At 41.7% G+C, this 15,665-nt stretch overlaps 1 protein-coding gene across 1 annotated transcript in view; it reads left to right on the plus strand.

The window, feature by feature from the left end:
- lrguk (leucine-rich repeats and guanylate kinase domain containing) overlaps nt 1–15,665 on the plus strand; it is a 122,825-nt gene that overhangs the window by 36,172 nt on the left and 70,988 nt on the right. Inside the window, exons 10-11 of the mRNA XM_073066791.1 lie at nt 3,228–3,334; nt 13,287–13,406. Of these exons, the coding sequence (XP_072922892.1) occupies nt 3,228–3,334; nt 13,287–13,406 (227 nt within the window). The remainder of the gene's footprint in view (nt 1–3,227; nt 3,335–13,286; nt 13,407–15,665) is intronic.

Here is a 15,665-nt window from a genome sequence, read left to right on the forward strand (position 1 = left end):
GTGGCATAAATAAATGTGCAGATTATTTTCCAAATGGGGAGAAAATACAAAAGTCTGAGATGCAAAGGGACTTGGGAGTCCTTAAAGGTTAACTTGCGGGTAGAGCTGATGGTGAGGAAGGCAAATGCAGTGTTAGCATTCATTTCAAGAGGTCTAGAATACAAGAGCAGAGATGTGATGCTGAGGCGTTATAAGGCACTGGTAGGCCTCACCTTGAGCATTATGAACAGTTTTGGGTTCCTCATCTAAGAAAAGATGTGCTGGCATTAAGGAGGGTTCAGAGGAGGTTCACAAAGATGATTCTGAGAATTAAAAGGTTATCATATGAAGAACATTTGATGGCTCTGTGTCTGTACTTGCTGGAATTTAGAAGGTTGAGGGGGGACCTCACTGAAGCTTTTTGAATGTTGAAAGGCCTATTCAGAGTAGATGTGGAAAGGATGTTTCCCATGGTGGGGGAGTCTAGGACAAGAGGGCATAGCCTCAGGATAGAGGGGTGTCCATTTAAAACAGAGATGGAGAGAAATTTATTTGGCCAGAGGGTGGTGAATTTGTGGAATTTGTTAACCGCAGGCAGCTGTGGAGGCCAGGTTGTTGGGTGATTTTAGTGCAGAGATTGATAGGTCCTTGATTGGATGTGGCATCAAAGGTTATGGGGTGAAGGCCGGGGAGTGGGGCTGAGGAGGGGAAAAAAGGATCAGCCAAGATTGAATAGCAGAACAGACTTGATAGGCCAAATGGGCTAATTCTGCTCCTATGTCTTATGGTCTTATGAATAGTTATTACTTAGTTGGCAGCACTATCATCTCTGAATATAAGGCTGTAGGTTCAGATCGTATTCTAGTGCAAGAATTAGTTTTATTCTGGGGCAGGAGCCTGATGACACATACTCAATGTTTAGGGAACAGCATCTTCCCGTCTGCCATCGGATTTCTGATTTGACAATGAACCTGTGAACACTATGACACTATTCTGTTTTTGTTCTCTTTGCACTACTTGCCTAATTTAATCTTCCAGTAAGATGGCGGTGCATTCGATCACAGTGGCTTTTGTGTGGTCAACAAAGGGTGTTTCTGTCCTTTTTAAACATCTGATTGCAAGGTCCCCCCCCACCCGACATTAATAACCTAAGGTACTGCAGTACTGCCTTACCGAGTTGCTCATTGGCAGAGAAACTGAAGGAGCTGGATTTGGTGCCGATCGTGCTGCCGCCTGCATAGGACTTGGTGAATGAAGGAGGCATGTAGTCTAACAGCGAGTCACTTTTCTTGTGATTGCAAAACCCTTTTGGACATTGTTAAAAGTGGCACGTTGCTATCCAATTCACTGATTTATTGGCAGGCAGGGGAGCTGCGTGGCGTCAGTCGTAACAAGACTAGGCCTCAAGCTGCGGTGTCGCCTGTTTACAGCCACTGGGAGAGAGGAGTCAGATCCGGTGTGCTCCACGGGGGATAGGGTGGCACAGCACCCAGGCTGGAGTTGGTGTTCACTCGGTAGAAGACAAGCTCTGTTGTGCTCAGCTGCAGATCTCTATGGCATTCATAGACTCAGTCTGAACTTTTTTTTTGCATGGCTGTATCTTACTTGTACTTGCTATCTTGAATGTGCTGTGTGTGACTATTGTTACTGTGTTTCTCACCTTGGTCCCAGAGTAATGTTGTCACTTATGGTTGATTGACAATTCAACTTGAATTGAATAACATATGAAAAAGGATCTAGTGCTTTCCTGGCATAAATGATGAATAAACTCCTCTCAGGCTCCAGCTGGGTACCGGTATCGATTATATCTTCATGGCATAGTTTGTCATTGAAACATCAATTATAATCAACACCTGTACCTGGTTGGAAAAGTTTATTTGTTGAATTATATGTATTTCTTTTGTAATTTATAGTTTTTTTAAATTTTCATGTATTGCAATATACTGCTGCCGCAAAACAACAAATTACATGACATATGTCAGTGATATTAAACCTGATTCTGATTCTGAGGAGCAAGAGAGCGCTATTATGTCAGAGGTGTGGTCCTTCAAATAACTTTAGAACTGTCTCGTCTGCTCTCATTAGTCGGCACAAAGAATGATATGGCAACATTTTTAACAAGAGCAAGGGAGTGATCTCTAATAGTCTGCCCAATATTTATCCTTTAATCAACATAATTAAAATTATCCAACTGTTATCGTATTGATATTTATCACACTTTGTGAAAGTGGATTGAGAGGTTTCCAATATTACGGCTGTGACTACATTTCAAAGGCTATGAAGTGTTTTGGAAACATCCAGAGTTAGTGAAGTGAAAAATGTCTGACGGTATTTTTCATAATAATATATTTAAGTTGGAGTACTGTGCACAGTTCTGGTCGCCTCACTATAGGAAGGATGTGGAAGCCATAGAACGGGTGCAGAGGAGATTTACAAGAATATTGCCTGGATTGGGGAGAATGCCTTATCAGAATAGGTTGAGTGAACTCGGCCTTTTCTCCTTGGAGTGGCGGAGGATGAGAGGTGACCTGATAGAGGTGTATAAGATGATGAGAGGCATTGATCGTGTGGATAGTCAGAGGCTTTTTCCCAGGGCTGAAATGGTTAACATGAGAGGGCACAGTTTTAAGGTGCTAGGAAGTAGGTACAGAGGAGATGCCGGGGGTAAGTTTTTTACGCAGAGAGTGGTGAGTGTGTAGAATAGGCTGCCAGCGACGGTGGTGGAGGCGAATACAATAGGGTCTTTTAAAAGACTCCTGGATAGGTACATGGCGCTTAGAAAAAAAAAGGGCTATGGGTAACCTTAGGCAATTTCTAAAGTAAGTACATGTTAGGCACAGCATTGTGGGCCAAAGGGCCTGTATTGTGCTGTAGGTTTTCTATGTTTCTAAGTTTGATGAGTTAGTTTGATAAACATGAAGATTATTCCAGGAATGCAGGCCACAGAAGTAAGGTAGAGACAAATAAATCAAAAGGAAATATAATTCTTTTATTGAGAGACGAAGAAGGAAGTGGCTCACACTATCACATGGTGTGGTTTAAAGCAAAATAATATAGATACTTTTGAGGGAAAGCTGCAGTGCATAAGCCCAAGATCTCATAGTGATATTTGTGTTCACACCAATGTTGTAAAGCTCTGTAGTACTGGGTTCAGATTTCCTAATTGCTTATCCATGAACTAAGCATAATAATGCTGACCCTGACAGAAGTAAAGGAAAAACATACTTACATTAGCTACTTCTCCCCAGGTTCTGGCCATCAATAAATACAACCCTCCTCCTGAAGTGGTAGCTGCCAACGATCATATGACCAATATTATGTATAGTTTTCTACAGCCCCAGAGGATTTATGACAGGTAAGTCATAATTTACAAAAGTCATTGATTCAAGATATGTTCTGAGCCCCTAGAGGGCGCTTGAAGATTGCGGCACCTATAGACTGGAGTTTAAAGTAGTCAGATTCAACCTTTTTAATCCATTTGCTCATTACGAACTTGCTTTCAATTTATCTATGCCAGTTTTACTGATGAGAAGTTATTATTTTTGGAGAAAAAAAGGCAGGTTATTCCTACTCTGCTTAGCCTTGGGCAGCACGTTGAATGTTATTAATGACATTGAATGTTCACTGTAACATTGTCATTGGATTCTTTGAGGGTTTTATCACAAAATTTCTACTATGTCACATTCCTTTTAAGCTATGATTGGCATTGGCATTTTTGATTGTTGGAGAAAATCATAGCATAGTGGGTAACCCCAAATTCTTTCTACATTGACTAATTTAAATGAAGCAAGGGCTCTCCTCCATTTTCTGATTTGCATATTATTAAAATACATTGAAACAATTACTGGTATCAAAAATCTTTCTGGCTCTTCCAGCAAATAAAAAGAAATACCTTCACTATTCATTTTTTTTTTTGTAATTTATTTTTTTATTGAAGTTCATCATCAAACAAACATTTCCATAAGATGTATTTCAGACATTGTACATATATATCATATAATCATATATATCACAAATCTCCAAAAAGTATTTATCTGAGGTATACACTTATAGAAAAGAGTGGAAAGAAAAAACAAGCAAAAGGAAAGAACTATGTACAAGTAGGGAGTGATTTTTTTTTACAACAGATTCATTGATTTGTGAGAATAAAATCAGACCTATGAGGCATTATGTAGTTAAACCATTTTTCCCAGTATGAATCAAATTGTTCCAGCTTATGATTAACAGATGCTGTTATCTTCTCCATTTTGTAAATGTCCATTGTAATTTCCATCCATGTATTTAAAGTTGGGCTCTCCGATGATAACCATTTCCTAGTAAGAGTCTTTTTACCAGCCACCAACAGTATATTCATTAAATATTTATCTCTTTTCAACCATTCTTGAGGTATGTATCCAAAATATATGGTCTCACTCTCCAAGGATATTTCACATTTAAAGATGTCTTGTAGGGCATTGTGTACCCCCCCCCCAATAGTTTTTGATAACAGGGCAGTCCCAAAAAATATACCTTCACTATTCAAATATGGGGGGGAAGCAGCAGGCAAGTTCCATTTAGCTAACTTCCACAAATAGTGTTGAGAAATTATTTTTATTTTAATGAAACTGGTTGGTTTATAAATATTATTACCCTGAATCTATAATTTGTGCTTCAAGTTGTTGGATTAGACTTACAGATCAATGTTTGCACAGGATCCTGTTCCCAAGTGCTTCAAGTCTGAACATGTGACTATCGGAGTCTCATTTGGAAACTAAACCATTTACGATCATACCTGAGGAAAGTCAACAGCATCAGAAGCATATCTGTAGAAAGGGAAGATTCACTGCCAGATCAAAAGCATTACAGGGAAGGAATACTACCAGACCAGGGGTTTGGATACAGAAGGGACACTATCAGAGCCGATGCTTACTCCAACCTACCCTGGAGGGGAAGTGACAGCTAGAACACCAGCCGAAAAGATGCAAAAGGCCACCGAAGGGTGCATTTCTGTTATTTTCAGTTGCAAGTAGAAGCCCCAAAAAGAGATCTTGTATTTTACTGCACCCTGTTAAAGAAGTATTTGATGAAGCCAAGGGCCGTATTAGGATATTAGCCAATCTTCATTCCATTCTTCCCTGACCTAGCCACTTCCTGGGATGTAGCTGAACATGTGTAAATTCTAAATTATACTAATAATGATAAAAAAAATTCTCTCTGTTATGTGAACTCTTCAAGCAGAAGTCAGATTTTGTTTTATTGTAAATGTAATCTTGACTGTCCTTCAATGCTTGTGGTCAATTTGCATGTTCGCACACTGGTTGGGAAATTAATTGCTGAAGGGCAATATTCATAGGAACAGAAATATATATTCATCCCCTTTGAAATAGTTTCTTTTTGTGACTAGATCCTGCATAATTTATTCCACCTAAGAACACCCTATCAATTTAAGTTTTGAAAATGGTAACATACCTTGCATATTTGATTCCTGAAGCTCCACCTTGGCAGGTCTTAATTTTTTTTGGATGAACTCTGATAAATGTTAATTTCACCTCATGCACAAAAATTGAAGAAAATATGTTTATTAGAATCTGACCAATAGACGACCTTTTTACACTGGAGCATACCAATGATGTTAGTTGAATTTTTAAAAAATTATTTCACATTTAAATGTAACTACTAAGTGAGCACAATGATTTAAAGCAGGTAAAAATTATACTATTAATGAATTGGTACACTTCTTAATATTTTATGATTGCATATGTGTTTCACTTCCATTACTTGTTTCCCTCCATAGTCTTAACTTTGTAAAGAAATGTTGTCAGTGATTATTTTTAGGTACATATCTGTTCCAACTACTAATATACTGACAACACACACAAAATGCTGGTGGAACGCAGCAGGCCGGGCAGCATCTATAGGAAAAAGCACAGTCGATGTTTCGGGCCAAGACCCTTCATCAGGGCTAACTGAAAGAAAAGATAGTAAGATTTGAAAGTAGGAGGGGGAGGGGAAAATGCGAAATGATTGGAGAAGACCAGAAGGGGTGGGGTGAAGCTGAGAGCTGGAAAGATGATTGGCAAAAGGGATACAGAGCTGGAGAAGGGAAAGGATCATGGGACAGGAGGCCTAGGGAGAAAGAAAGGAGGAGGGGAGCACCAGAGGGAGATGGAGAGCAGGCAAAGAGTGATTGTGGGAGAGACAGAGAGAGAAAAAAAGGAGGGGGAAATAAATAAATAAATAAGGGATGGGGTAAGAAGGGAGGGCAGGGGCATTAACGGAAGTTAGAGAAATCAATGTTCACGCCATCAGGTTGGAGGCTACCCAGACGGAATATAAGGTGTTGTTCCTCCAACCTGAGTGTGGCTTCATCTTGACAGTAGAGGAGGCCATGGATAGACATATCAGAATGGGAATGGGACTTGGAATTAAAATGTGTGGCCACTGGGAGATCCTGCTTTCTCTGGCGGACCAAGCATAGGTGTTCAGCAAAACAATCTCCCAGTCTGCGTTGGGTCTCACCAATATATAAAAGGCCACACCGGGAGCACCGGATGCAGTATACCACACCAGGTGACTCACAGGTGAAGTGTCACCTCACCTGGAAGGACTGTCTGGGGCCCTGAATGGTGGTGAGGGAGGAAGTGTAAGGGCAGGTGTAGCACTAGTTCTGCTTACAAGAATAAGTGCCAGGAGGGAGATCGGTGGGAAGGGATGGGGGGGGGGGGGGGGATAAACGGACAAGGGAGTCGCGTAGGGAGCAATCCCTGCAGAAAGCAGAAAGGTGGGGGAGGGAAAGATGTGCTTGGTAGTGGGATCCCGTTGGAGGTGGCGGAAGTTACGGAGAATTATACATTGGACCCGGAGGTTGGTGGGGTGGTAGGTGAGGACAAGGGGAACCCTATCCCGAGTGGGGTGGCGGGCGGAAGGGGTGAGAGCAGATGTGCGTGAAATGGGAGAGATGCGTTTGAAAGCAGAGTTGATGGTGGAGGAAGGGAAGCCCTTTGCTTAAAAACAGAAGACATCTCCTTCATCCTGGAATGAAAAGCCTCATCCTGAGAGCAGATGTGGTGGAGACAGAGGAATTGCGAGAAGGGGTTGGCATTTTTTGCAAGAGACAGGGTGGGAAGAGGAATAATCCAGGTAGCTGTGAGATTCCATAGACTTATAGTAGATATCAGTAGATCCCACTACCAAGCACATCTTTCCCTCCCCCCCCCCCCCAATTTTCTGCTTTCCACAGCGATCGCTCTCAAAGTGACTCCCTTGTCCACTCGTCCCCCACCCCCATCCCTTCCCACCGATCTCCCTCCTGGCACTTATCCTTGTAAGCGGAACAAGTGCTACACCTGCCCGTACACTTCCTCCCTCACCACCATTCAGGGCCCCAGACAGTCCTTCCAGGTGAGGCGACACTTCACCTGTGAGTCGGCTGGTGTGGTATACTGCATCCGGTGCTCCCGGTGTGGCCTTTTATATATTGGTGAGACCTGACGCAGAGCAGGAGACAGTTTCGCTGAACACCTACGCTCTGTCTGCCAGAGAAAGCAGGATAGCAGGATCTCCCAGTGGCCACACATTTTAATTCCACGTCCAATTCCCATTCTGATATGTCTATCCATGGCCTCCTCTACTGTCAAGATGAAACCACACTCAGGTTGGAGGAACAACAGCTTATATACTGTCTGAGTAGCCTCCAACCTGATGGCATGAACATTGATTTTTCTAACTTCTGTTAATGCACCCCCTCTTCTTACCCCATCCCTTATTTATTTATTTATTTATTTATATCCCCCCCCCCCCCCCCCCGGCTGAAAGCAGAAAGAAGGGGGGAGGGAAAGATGTGCTTGGTAGTGGGATCCCGTTGGAGGTGGCAGAAGTTACGGAGAATTATACATTGGACCCGGAGGCTGGTGGGGTGGTAGGTGAGGACAAGGGGAACCCTATCCCTAGTGGGGTGGCGGGTAGATGCGGTGAAGGCAGATGTGCGGGAAATGGGAGACTTGAGTTTGAGAGCAGAGTTGATGGTGGAAGAAGGGAAGCCCCTTTGTTTAAAAAAGGAAGACATCTCCTTCATCCTGGAATGAAAAGCCTCATCCTGAGAGCAGATGTGTGGAGACGGAGGAATTGCGAGAAGGGGATAGCATTTTGCCTCCAACTTTCACCCTGCCCTCAAATTTACCTGGTCCATTTCCGACACCTCCCTCCCCTTTCTTGATCTTTCTGTCTCCATCTCTGGAGATGGCTTATCTACTGATATCTACTATAAGCCTACGGACTCTCACAGCTACCTGGACTATTCCTCTTCCCACCCTGTCTCTTGCAAAAATGCTATCCCCTTCTCACAATTCCTCCGTCTCCGCCGCATCTGCTCTCAGGATGAGGCTTTTCATTCCAGGATGAAGGAGATGTCTTCCTTTTTTAAACAAAGGGGCTTCCCTTCTTCCACCATCTACTCTGCTCTCAAACGCATCTTTCCCATTTCCTGCACATCTGCCCTCACCCCTTCCACCCGCCACCCCACTAGGGATAGGGTTCCCCTCGTTCTCACCTACCACCCTGCGGGTCCAACGTATAATTCTCCGTAACTTCTGCCACCTCCAACGGGATCCCACTACCAAGCACGTCTTTCCCTCCCCCCTTCTTCCTGCTTTCCGCAGGGATCGCTCCCTACACAACTCCCTTGTCCATTTGTCCATTCCCCCCCCCCCCCATCCCTTCCCACAGATCTCCTTCTTGGCACTTATCCTTGTAAGTGGAACAAGTGCTACACCTGCCCTTACAGTTCCTCCCTCACCACCATTCAAGGCTCCAGACAGTCCTTCCAGGTGAGGCGACACTTCACCTGTGAGTCGGCTGGTTTGGTATACTGCGTCCTGTGCTCCTGGTGTGGCCTTTTATATGTTGGTGAGACCCGACGCAGACTGGGAGACCATTTTGCAGAACACCTACGCTCTGTCCGCCAGAGAAAGCAGGATCTCCCAGTGGCCACACATTTTAATTCTACGTCTCATTCCCATTCTGATATGTCTATCCATGGCCTCCTCTACTGTCAAGATGAAGCCACACTCAGGTTGGAGGAACACCACCTTATATACAGGCTGGGTAGCCTCCAACCTGATGGCATGAACATTGATAGATAGATAGATACTTTATTCATCCCCATGGGGAAATTCAACTTTTTTTCCAATGTCCCATACACTTGTTGTAGCAAAACTAATTACATACAATACTTAACTCAGTAAAAAATATGATATGCATCTAAATCACTATCTCAAAAAGCATTAATAATAGCTTTTAAAAAGTTCTTAAGTCCTGGCGGTTGAATTGTAAAGCCTAATGGCATTGGGGAGTATTGACCTCTTCATCCTGTCTGAGGAGCATTGCATCGATAGTAACCTGTCGCTGAAACTGCTTCTGTGTCTCTGGATGGTGCTATGTAGAGGATGTTCAGAGTTTTCCATAATTGACCGTAGCCTACTCAGCGCCCTTCGCTCAGCTACCGATGTTAAACTCTCCAGTACTTTGCCCACGACAGAGCCCGCCTTCCTTACCAGCTTATTAAGACGTGAGGTGTCCCTCTTCTTAATGCTTCCTCCCCAAAACGCCACCACAAAGAAGAGGGCGCTCTCCACAACTAACCTATAGAACATCTTCAGCATCTCACTACAGACATTGAATGACGCCAACCTTCTAAGGAAGTACAGTCGACTCTGTGCCTTCCTGCACAAGGCATCTGTGTTGGCAGTCCAGTCTAGCTTCTCGTCTAACTGTACTCCCAGATACTTGTAGGTCTTAACCTGCTCCACACATTCTCCATTAATGATCACTGGCTCCATATGAGGCCTAGATCTCCTAAAGTCCACCACCATCTCCTTGGTCTTGGTGATATTGAGACGCAGGTAGTTTGAGTTGCACCATATCACAAAGTCCTGTATCAGTTTCCTATACTCCTCCTCCTGTCCATTCCTGACACACCCCACTATGGCCGTGTCATCAGCGAACTTCTGCACATTGAGTTCTCCAACTTCCGTTAATGCCCCTCCTCCCCTTCTTACCCCATCCCTGATATATTTAGTTTTTTTCCCCCTTCCTCTTTTTTTCTCTCTCTCTGCCCATCACTTTGCCTGTTCTCCATCTCCCTCTGGTGCTCCCCTCCCCCTTTCTTTCTCCCTAGGCCTCCCGTCCAATGATCCTTTCCCTTCGCCAGCTCTGTATCCCTTTTGCCAATCACCTTTCCAGCTCTCAGCTTCACCCCTCCCCCTCTGTTCTTCTCCAATCATTTCGCATTTCACCCTCCCCCTCCTACTTTCAAATCTCTTGCTATCTTTCCTTTCTGTTAGTCCTGACAAAGGGTCTCGGCCCAAAACGTAGACAGTGCTTCTTCCTATAGATGCTGCCTGGCCTGCTGCGGTCCACCAGCATTTTGTGTCTGAATATAGGCTATGTTTTTTACCCACACAACACACACAAAATGCTGGAGGAACTCAGCAGACAGGAAGCATGTATGGAAATGATAAACAGTCAACGTTTCAGGCTGAGCCCCTTCGTCAGTATGCTTTCCCCCTCATTTCCCATGGAAAGTTAAATAGCAGTGATTGTTTCTTCCTTGTTATTTGCCATGCTTTTCCAACAGGCTGACTCTAATAGCTCATTGCAACAGTGGAAGTGTTGATATGTCTTTAACAGAATATTGTACTGGTTAGGGTTGATTCAGGTATCAGCTGGTGGTACTTGATAAATTATTGTTTTACCTGATGGATTCTAGTAAGCAGAACCCACTAACCATTCAACCTTACTGGATGGCTAGTGGCTCTGCTCGCTGAGATTGGCTGTAAATACTATGAAGCCAACAGTGATTTCACTAGACCCTAGTAAATCTCATTGTGAAACTGACTGAACAGCATTAGAGTCAGGATGTTAGGTCCTCACCTAACACCCCACCAGCCTCCGTATTCAGCACGTAATCCTCCAAAACTTTTGTCACCTCCATCGGGATCTTACCACCAAACACATCTTTCCCTCCATTCGTCCGTTCGCACTGATCTCTCTCCTGGCACTTATCCGTGCAAGCAGAACAAGTGCTACACCTGCCCCTACACCTCCTCCCTCACTCCCATTCAGGGCCTTAAACAGTCCTTCCAGGTGAGGCGACACTTCATCTGTGAGTCTGTTGGGGTCTTATACTGTTTTCGGTGCTCTCGGTGTGGCCTATAAATTGGTGAGACCTGACATAGATTGGGAGATCACTTTGCAAAGCACTTATGCTCCATTTGCCAGAAAATGCAGGATCTCCCAGTGACCACCCATTTTAATTCCACTTTCCATTCCCATACCACTGTGTGATGGCCTCTTCCACTGTTGTGATGAGGCCACACTTAGGTTGGAGGAACAACACCTTATATTTTGTTTGGGTAGCCTCCAACCTGATGGTATGAACATCAATTTCTCAAACTTCCAGTAATGCCCCCCCACCCCCTCTTCTTCACCGTTTCCCATCTCCCTTTCCCTCTCTCACCTTATTTCCTTGCCCACCCATCACCTCCCTCTGGTGCTCCTCCCCATTTTTCTTCCTTCCATGGTCTTCTGTCTCTTTCACCAATCAACTTCTCAGCTCTTAACTTCATCCCTCCTCCTCCAGGTTTCACCTAACACCTGGTGGTTCTCTTTCCCCTCCCCCCCCCCACCCTTTAAATCTACTCCTCAGCTGTTTTTTCTCCAGTCCTGCTGAAGGGTTTCGGCCTGAAACATCGACTGTGCTCTTTTCCATAGATGCTGCCTGAACTGCTGAGTTCCTCCAGCATTTTGTGTGTGTGTGTTGTTCGGATATCTAGCATCTGCAGGTTTTCACTTGATTGTGATAAGAGTCAGTATATAGCTTTTTGTTGAGCTGTTGTCAACTGCTCCAAGACACCTGTCATTGAACTGCATCACAAGATTAACAGTTTGTCATAAACTAAATGAGCCACATATTTCTATCCCTTTTGACATACTGTTCATAGATATACAAAACAACTGGATAATGCATTGGTCATTATTACTAGTCGTGATTGACTGTCATATCACTAGTTGAGTTTACCTCAAGAATGTGGCACAGTTCCCTAATATCAACATATGCCCCATTTGCTTATGTATTGAAGGCTCTCAATGGCAGCCAGAAAGTTCCTGCTCTTCCTTGCTATACTTAGTGACTCACCTGCTAAGCATAGTAACTGCATTCTTACATGTAAGTGTATGAGAGATGTTAGCCTATTAGCTTTACTTCAGTTTACAATTTCAGAAAAATACCCAGTATAACAATGCTGTTTTCAGAGCTCATATTGAAAGATACAAATCTTTCAAATGGCTGCACCTCTTTAGTTTTTCAAGCAGACTATAAAATACATAACTTTGATATGGATTGTAAATTGGTGCTGAAATTGAGGAACTTGGTCAGCATAATGGTTTTAAAATAAATTTTTGACATGTTTCCTTGGTTTCAGAGACCATACAGGATGCTTAGAGATATCCGAGCTAGTAACTATATACCAGATGATAAAAAGGCCTATAAGTCCAAGTGCACCCATACTGTGAGCTAGATTGACATTGAAGAAGGTCAGCAACAAGCTTTTCGTCCATGAGCAGCCCACTGCAAGATTCAAGGAACAGATGTTGCATACTTTTTTCTGTTTTTAAAACATCCTGATTAAAATTAGGTTATTTAGTGCACATAAAAGTCAAAATTCAGAATTCAGGGTGAAAGAACAGGATTAAACATTCAGTTATTTAGTGATATCAGAGCTAAAGGTAAAGGGGGCAAAAATAAAGCAACACAGAATTAATAATTGTTAATGCAATGACAGTTTTCTGATACTTGGCCTGCACCTTCTACTCTAATTTGGTTGAAACTAGCTCCTTTACAAATCATATGAATGTTGCTTCATAAATAAAGAAGTTGCATTAATTTAGCACATTTTGTAGCTTTGATATATCCAATAGCACCTCCAAGCCTTTTGAGTGTTTTTAAAATGCAGTGTGGAAACTTTGCATCTGATTCACTCACCACAAAATAAAATCATCACTTGTGATTTGAGGGATGACTGTTACCTGAATAGAAGTTTGCTTTACCATGAAACAGTGCCATGGGAGTTCTTCTCTTCATTTTTACTCTTCAAACGACAGGCACATTTTATGTTTAATGTCATATCACTAAAACATGATGTATAGTGAAACATTCCTAAGTATTTGGATCTCTCGCCCCTTGTGAAAAGTACATGTCCTGATGGTCTTTCATTCGTTCCAGGTTTAGGACATTAACCTTTTAATAACCTGTTTCTCATTTTCCTCTGCAGCACTTTGCCTACCTTTGATATTCCATATCCAATGTTGGTTCTGGTTGGGGTCCAGGCCTCTGGAAAACGAGAACTTTGTCACATGATCTGTCAAGAATTTAGTGAGTATTTTGGATATTGGTAAGTACCAGCAAATAGTGTGGTGTTATTTCTTTTTAAAGAATCTGTGGGATCCACAACTTTCCATTTCTGATTCAAACAAAATCTGTTCATGGAGGAGAATAAAAGGTGAAAGGCTACAAAATTTTATTTTTAGAAAGTAAGTGACATTCTGAAATGGGGATGTTCATGCTTATTCTCTTATCCCCTTAGTTTTGTTAATCTCATCTCTTCACAAGAAGCAAGTCCTGATCATATGATTATAAAATAGGCAAATGATGTGACCTTTCTTGACTGCTGCCACCTTCCCATTCACAACCAACTTTTTCCTTAAATAAGTCTAGAATGACTTTGGCATAAAATTCAATCAGATTGTGCACATCAATGTCCTTAGATTGAATTACTGCATAAAATTGATTTCTGAATATTGTTGTTAGTTCTTTCCAACATGAACAAAAAAAAAACAGAATGAGTTCTCAATCGTGTGGCTTCAACTGCTTTACGACTTGTGCTTGAAACATGCTGAGAATGCTGCTGCAGAATTAATTGTTGTACAAGTTAATGCCGCTCCTGCCTGTTCAGGCCACAAACTTCAGCATAAGCAAGGTTCACACACAATAAATTGGGTCCAAGCAGACTTGTTTGTACAACACTTAAAGGGATACACCATTACTTTCACAGTTGTTGACAATCCATTGGACCACTAATGCAGTTCAGTTTGGCTGCATTGACAGAAGAGCAAGAAAATAGAGAAGTGTATAATATAAAAACATAATTTATTTGCAGGAGTAGGCCTCTGGTTGCTGGTGCCTGCTTTGCCATTCCATAAGATTATCGCTGCTCTTTTACTTCATTGACTATTTTTGACCATGACATTAGGAGAATTATCTGTTCCATTTGTGCAATAAGGCTATAGGATTTTTTTTATGGCCTTCTTGGGGACCATTTAAGCCTTTGGTTTAACATCTTCCCAAAATTATTACCTCTTACAGTTCAACAGTCCTTCATTATTGCTCTGAATTATCAAGCTAGATTAAGTGCCCAAAGCTCTGTATTTAGATCTGAGATAAATACTCTATCACTGAACTCTGACTTATAGCTTGCCTGATAAACTATTCCAGTTTTTGATCACCTTCTGGGAAACATTCTTACTGCTTTTCAGAACCCTGAATCTAAATCATCTCTTCCCATAGACCAACATATGGTTTTGATTTTGTGTTTTGTCTCTCAAAACACATGAAGTGTTTTGAGAGTGCATCAAAAACTTTTACAAGGTCTCTTCTGAATTGTCTGTTTTGGACATGTGAGTCAAGGCATTGTCCAAATAGATCAAATTCTAATGTAACTCATCACTACCAGTAGGATTAATCTTATTATTGTCTTTTACTTCTTCAATTGCACAGTATACTTTTCAGGTTGCCACAGTACCTTTCAAGTTGCAGCCTTTCTAGAGCACTGTCTAGCATTAATATTGCTAGTGTGAATATGAACTCTAGTGATTTGGCATTCCGAGAGCGCATATGGAAGGGGCTTTAAATGATGTAAGCATTGGCCACTGCAGAGACAGAAATTATTATAAAGCTAAAGGGATGACTTTATAGAACAATCAAGTTATCACAATAGTAATTATAAGACCTTGAATAAGACAAGCAGGAAAAAAAACTTAATTGTAGTTAGTAAGTAGAATATTTTTTCTTTCTTTAAAAAGAAAAGTCATTAGCAATTTGGGTGTTATATATATGAGGGTTCATATGAAACAGCATCATGTAAAAGTATAGCAGAACAATGATATGCTATTATAGCACTTTTAATGTGGTAAGGCAACCATAAGTTTTCAGGAAATTATAATACATTCTCAAAATATAATTAAAGTACTTTATTTGTTAATTAAAATAAATGAGTAAATTCAGAATCAATATTTTTGATAATTTATGTTTTGTACTGATTAATGGAATTGATCTCAGAAAGCAAAATAACTTACATTTATCACGTTTTCCAAACAACTTAACATGCTAATGACCTGATCCAAAAATAGAGATTCACGTGATTTATTTGTGCTAATTTCTTGTTGATTTGGTTAGAGGAATATTTTATTTTATGCTCTAAAAGAAAAGTGTGGGAAATATATGAGAGAGAAAGGTATGGAGATTTTGCAGTTGAAATAATGTAGCCTGCTTTATTGTGGAGCATAAACATCAGCATAGACCAAAAATATGCTTTGTACTGTTCATTTCTGTGTAATCTATTAGAAATACAGTGTAAAATGTGCAAGTAACAGCT

The sequence above is a fragment of the Hemitrygon akajei genome, chromosome 14 (assembly GCF_048418815.1).
Source record: "Hemitrygon akajei chromosome 14, sHemAka1.3, whole genome shotgun sequence".
Classification (NCBI taxonomy): Eukaryota; Metazoa; Chordata; class Chondrichthyes; order Myliobatiformes; family Dasyatidae; genus Hemitrygon; species Hemitrygon akajei.